Raw genomic sequence first — 6,528 nt, 5'->3', positions numbered from 1 at the left:
CATACACCTATCATCCATACATCCTCCATCCATCATCTATCCATCCATCCATCCATCATCCATCCATCATCCATCCATAATTCATCCATCACCCATCATCCATCCATCCATCATTCATACACCCATCATTCATTCATCATCCATTCATCATCCATACACCCATCATCCATACATCATCCATCCATCATCTGTCATCCTTCCATCATCTGTCATCCATCCATCATCCATCCATCCATCATCCATTCATCATCCATCCATCCATACACCCATCATCCATACACCTATCATCCATACATCATCCATCAATCCATCATCCATACATCCATCATCCATCCGTCAATCATCTATCCATCCATCATCCATACATCCATCATCCATCCATCCATCATTCATTCATCCATCCTTCATCCATCCATCCATCCATCCATCATTCATTCATCCATCCTTCATCCATCCCTCCCCACAATATCACACACACTTCCCAAGGGACGATGTAGAGGATTCAAAGAACCTATGAAGCAGGTTTTAGCACAGTGGGAGGAAGCTGGCGTGAACAGAGACAACCTATACATTCACAGGAAGAGCATGCAAACTCCACACAGAAAGAACCAAGCTTGGATTTGACCCGGGGCCTTCTTGCTATGAGGCAAAAGTGCTAACCACTGCACCCCCGTGCAGCTCAGGACAGCACCTTTACGGGTAATTTTCTTATCTGCAGGGTGAGCAGTTTCACCTTCCATGAGTTTTAAATCCTCTGTGACAGATTTACAGTAGCTAACATCATACATTTGTCTCATTTAGTTAGTTTTCTTTAGGAATTCAGACATCATCATAAAAACATTAAGAATCATATTAATGTTTTTTACTTGCTTGGCCCCTTTCTTGGAACCCCAGGTCGCAGTAGATGAGGTAGTGATTGTTCAAAACCAACAATAACATTACCACCACACTGTTCCTAAAGGTGGTGCATTACTAATGTTTAGGTAAACAAATAAAAAAATCATCATGAAAACCATCAACAATGATCATGTAAACACATTTAAGGAATACTAATCCTAAACTAATGACTGGATGTGACATATTTAGCACTCATTGAGCCTTCCTACTCTGTTTAGGCATGGTGTCTGAGAAAAGGCTCTTCCCCACCAAAGACAACAGATGGGTGAGTCTGGTTCATAAACCCATGATCAGCGACAAGAAAGAGCTGGAGAAGATCTTCAAAGCCGAGCCCAGTCTGTGTCTGCTCCACCTGCCGCCAGCTGAGAAGAAGGCTGTTTACAAGAGTAAGACAGGTGAGCTGCTGCTGCTTGGAAATGCTTCAAAAACTAGCTTGAGGTGGTAACATGAACCAGATGAAACAAATGTCAGTGAAGACATTCAAACAGCAAGGATGCCTCTGTTGCTGTTCAGCTCTCTTCATCTGAATTTAGACACATCTGAAGAGTGCGTGGGAAGCGCAGCAGAAGACGGTCAATGTCTGGATTATTGATGCAGAATATTGATGCTGTTTTTTGAAGGCAACAACCCTCTTAGTAGTTAACAGTTTAGGCGAACAGTTTAACCGCTGACCCAACCTTTTTTTTTTTTTTTCAAAATAGAAATTGCTTATGAGAAATACATTTAAAATTGCAGATGACAGAAATTGTATCAGAGTTTTTCAGAAAATACCTGAAAGCCAAACCGTCAAACAAAAGATGTGCTGTGGGGGATCAAAGTGTTGAGTTTGAGAGTTTTTAAGACCAGAAGAGGCTGGACTTTACTGGACTGGACTGGTCTGAACTAGCCTGGACTGGACTAGCCTGGACTGGACTGGACTGGTCTGAACTAGCCTGGACTGGACTGGACTGGTCTGGACTCAACTGGACTGAAGTTGCCTGGACTGGACTGGACTGGACTGGACTAGCCTGGACTAGCCTGGACCAACCTGGACTGGACTATTCTGGACTGGTCTGGACTGGACTAGACTGGTCTGACCTAGCCTGGACTGGACTGAACTGAACTAGCCTGGACTGGAATAGCCTGGACTGGACTGGACTGGACTGGACTAGCCTGGACTGGACTGGACTAGACTGGTCTGACCTAGCCTGGACTGGACTGAACTGAACTAGCCTGGACTGGACTGGAATAGCCTGGACTGGACTGGGCTGGACTGGAATAGCCTGGACTGGACTGGACTGGACTGGACTAGCCTGGACTGGACTGGGCTGGACTAGCCTGGACTGGACTGGGCTGGCAGATGAGCCAACCCCACCCAACTCCTGCAGTGAGAGAGAGGGACAGACAGGGATCCTACCAGGATGGTTGCAGCCAGCATCCGATCAGATATCTAGCGTTGCATGACTCACATGTCCTGGTCACATAGACACATGGAGAGCAGAGATGAGACAAGTAAACAACAAACTCAGACGTATCTGAAAAACCTGTTTCACTGAACACACCAATCTAACCAGTGACCAGGATAATTGTTGTTATATAGTTAATCAAGGGTTTGCTCTACAAGAGCACACAATTAAAAGCTTAAAATTCTTGGCTCTGTTTCCATCAGAGTATGGTTTTATGTGAAAGCATCATTAGATGGAGAGAGTGAAGGCTGAGACTGTTGCTTCCTTATCACCAGGTCATAAAGCTGCAAAGGATCAAGCTGCAGAGCCGGCCTTCAGCGAGTCGGACAGACTGGTGTTTTTGGAGATCTGTGGCATCTGCCGGCTGTCCCAGTGCGTCAAATGTGAGCCACAGACCGAGATGCTAAAGCCCTGTCCGTCCCTTCAGGCCCTGGTGCGTTCAGTCGTGCCCTACATCCAGAAGTTTCTCTTCCATCATGATGAGCTGTCGGAGGTTTACCTGGAGCTGAGCAAGAGGAGCATAGCAGAGAAAATCAAGTCCCTTTCTTTTGCACAGGTTTGAGCATCTGAAGGAATGTCACCACTTTTTTCTTAAGAAATCAATGAAAGTTCATGGCTGATTTCCGTGGGTTTACAGGTGGAAAAGCTCTACATGGTCTACAGGCTGAATGTGGCAGAGAAAGAAGTGGTAGAGACTCAGGATGTTGTCTGTCTGCTGAAGGACGAGAAGGAGCTTTACATTCAAAAAGATCACCTCTCTTCCAAGCTGGAGATCTGCAGGTTTGTTCCTGACAGAGTCCTGGTGGTTCAGTCAGGAAGGAAACAAAACATTTTCCTCAGTTATTCTGAAAAAAAAAACTGCTGTCTAATTACCAGGTCTGGGGTAAAATAAGAGAAATCATGCTTGAATTAACTCAAACTACTATCAAATATATTAAAGTTCTTCTCTTGCTGCTTGATTTTTCTGCCATTCAGAGAATTGTGAAGAGGCTACATCCCTTACAACGTGTCAGTGTTTTCCACTGACAGACAGGGGGATGGTGGTACAGACAGAAACAATCATTTTGGACTAAATCTGTGCCACTACTGGGATACATTCTGAAACATATTCTGGATCTGGAAGTGTAAGACATGACTGACAACCTCCCACGTCCCTTCACAGGTTCCTTTACACCCAAAACAATGCCTGAAGTTAGACTGTAACTCCACAGCATTCTGAAAAGCATCTGGGCGGGACAAGGTTTACAGCTCTGTTGGCTAGAAACTAAAAACTGCTCAAGTCAAACAGCAGTTGAATAACGATAAAGAGCACTGATGTTAACCAAAAGCTCTAGAGAAAAAACCTTTAATGTCAAATTCAGGACTTGTTTCTGTTTCTGATTTGTTTGAAGAAAATCCTGCTTAACTCCTTCAGAAGCTGACTCCATGTTTGTTTCAGGGAGCTGGTGAAGCTTTTCTGCACCGATGAAGGCCACAAAAAAGAACTGCAGCAATTTTTAAACACTCTTGTGACTCTGTCTGGGGTGAGTGCAATATGGGCATCATCAGTTTTTCATATTTAGTGAGAAAAGTTGTTGGTCTATGTTTGCCACACAGCTGCAATAGCATCAGCCCTTGAGGAAGTCACATTTCTGGTTTATTCAAGCTGTAATCCAAACTCTGTGGGTGCAGCAACAGCTGCTCCTGTTTGTGCAACAGGAGAAATGACCATGTCCAAAATCCCGTTTAATGTCTGCTCTACAATCTTGTCATGAAAACTGAGTTTTGTCTGTGAAAGATTGAGAGGCTCCTCTCTCCAGAACACTGTTTTGGTTGGTGACTATAATGAATTTGCTTGCAGAACTCAAAGGAACTGGACAGATTCCTGGAGAGTGAGGACGTCAAAGAGCTGCCGGCTGATGAGGAGCAGTGGGAGGTATCAGAACCTTTCAGTGCAGAAGTCATCCCGGAAAGAGGTAAACGGACACAGGCATCCACACCAGCAGTTCTGTCCCACAAGAGGTGCATCAACATGAAAAAGGAAGTTCATGCTTAATAGTGTCACAAAGAAGAGAGGAACAGCGCTGGCTGGATCCTGGGAAAGGAAACCTAAATGTATCACAGCAGTTACATTCAGTCAGTTTGTCCTGTCGTCAAGCACAAGCTACTTCAAAGCTGCTTCTGGAACAACCAGCCTGGTTGGATTTCCCCTGCAGAGTGAAGCATGATGCAGTTTTAGTCAGACCCAGTCTTGCTTTTACACAGTTGCTTTTTTATAGCAACAAATTGAGCAGATTGGAAGCAGATTGCTTCCAGCAACCTTCCACTCCTTCTTCCTATGATTTCCCAGCGTTTAAGTTTGTCTTGAAAACATGCAGGAAAAGGGCTGCTGTGCTTCGTTTAGATGCTAACCTCTGCACCNAACTTTAACTATAAACAATATTCAAACACATTAATTTAACCTGCTAAATGTTAACTAAATCTAACATGCAGCATGCAGTGACCCTACAGAAATTTCGGAAAAACTAATGGTACATACATACCAAATGCGGTTCGTGCAACAAATTTGCGTGCCCCGCCAATTTTTCACCTTGCGGTGAATTCGAGGAATGTGTTCCTGGAGCTGCAGCCGCATGTGGGAGGAGCTACCAGCTCTGTCTGTGGACGTCTCACTTAGAATGAATGGAAGACACATATGTGGTGGAATAAGGTTTATTTATTGTGAAGATTTCTACAAGAACATCAGTAATCATGTCTCCATGTTAGTTATGATTATTATTAAAAGATTTTCCCGGTACAGGGGGCTGTGTCTGGATGACGTCTCTGTGTTTGAGCTTGAAGGCTCTCTATTTCGTATTAATCCGAGGGGGAAATAAAATTAGGAGACCTTTTTCCTTTTTTTTAATGCTTAATGAGACCCAAACTGGCAACCCCCGCAGCATCTCTGGAGCGGCTTATGAGCTTCACCGCGGGAGCGAAAGCCACTGATCTGTTGGGCACCGATTGGGTTTCCGGTGCCAATACCTTTCTTTGGTTTCAGTTCCTAGTCTGTGCTAATTTCGGTACTTGGCTCTCCACCTTGCGCTTCCTGGTACCCGCTCCTAGCTCTATCTAGCTCGCTGTCTCAGCTCCACGCTTCCCACATGCGCTCTGCGGTCCCCGGTCCGCGGTTTCTGCCCCACGGTGCCTGCCCAGTTTGCGCCTCGCCGCTCAAATGGAGCTGCTGGCAGGCCTTTGTGCCGCAAGGTTTGAATTCCCCTCAGAGCGTCTGGAATCCGTGTATCATTCGTTCATTCGTTTTGCAACTTAAAATCGGAGATGAAAAAACGAAAAACCAACCGTTTTTTCGTTTTTCCATTCAAAATCCAAAATGAAAAACGGTTCGGTTTTCGTTTTTTTCCTTTTGCGCACCATCGGATAACAGGACTTCGATTTCGTGTTTCGTAATCTTGTTTTTGACACAGGGGGAACCCGGAAGTAGTTTGCGCAGATTCTTATTGTGAAAATCTGCTGCACTGCTTGCGCTGTAGCTGTCTTTCATCAAAGGAAAAGCATCATTTTATTCTTGTTTTGTGACCGTAAAAGGAAAATCAGAGACCGGAGGACACGATTATACACCCGTTCCAGGTAAGAATCAGTTATATTATTTTTTCAGTCATATGTCTCCGACGATGTGAGTTTGCTACTTTGACAAGCTAGCTTTTGCTGACTCCAAGACGGGGCATGCACAGAGTTCTAATGCAGACGTGAACAGGTTTAGTCGTCCGTGGTGAAAACGTCCCAGAAACATGCTCCGAGCCTCGGGTACCTTCCTCCCTACAGGCGAGGAGTCCCGGTAACTGAAGCCGCACTTTCTGCTGCTTTGATGAGACTGTAAATGTCCGTTTTTATCTGCAGCTATTTCCTGGGGTTATTAAACCCATGATGTAATTAAATATGAGAAGTTGTTGGCTGTACATTCAATGAAAAGCACTAATCAGCAGTGTCTCATCTGAACCACACTGTCAGAATGTTGGTGACGGAGCTCGCGGCGTCCTCCACATGCCTGGAATGTGATGCTAGCTAGCTAGCTAGCGCTAGCATCAGACACCGCAGATCAGCGACAGAAACTGAGCTCTGTTTGGCTAATTTAAGATAACAAACACAAAATATGAAACGGTCGTCGTGGAAGATGGCACCAATGGACAATAAATAATTATCAGAAAAA

General features: G+C 44.8%; 1 protein-coding gene across 6 annotated transcripts in view; it reads left to right on the top strand.

Annotated features, from left to right (window-relative positions):
- Nucleotides 1–3,865, top strand: part of wu:fj29h11 (protein NO VEIN) — a gene marked incomplete at its 3' end in the record, with an annotated part of 29,214 nt that extends 25,349 nt beyond the window's left edge. For all 6 annotated transcript variants that reach the window (XM_024285315.2, XM_036217252.1, XM_036217251.1 and 3 more), the window contains 4 exon segments: nt 1,116–1,292; nt 2,618–2,898; nt 2,980–3,122; nt 3,781–3,865. In XM_024285315.2, coding sequence (XP_024141083.1) covers nt 1,116–1,292; nt 2,618–2,898; nt 2,980–3,122; nt 3,781–3,865 — 686 coding nt within the window.
- Nucleotides 3,866–6,528: the final 2,663 nt, after the last annotated feature.

Source organism: Oryzias melastigma, linkage group LG19 (assembly GCF_002922805.2).
Source record: "Oryzias melastigma strain HK-1 linkage group LG19, ASM292280v2, whole genome shotgun sequence".
NCBI lineage: Eukaryota > Metazoa > Chordata > Actinopteri > Beloniformes > Adrianichthyidae > Oryzias > Oryzias melastigma.
Note: the sequence above shows the minus strand (reverse complement) of the source record. Positions and strands in the feature narration are given on the sequence as shown.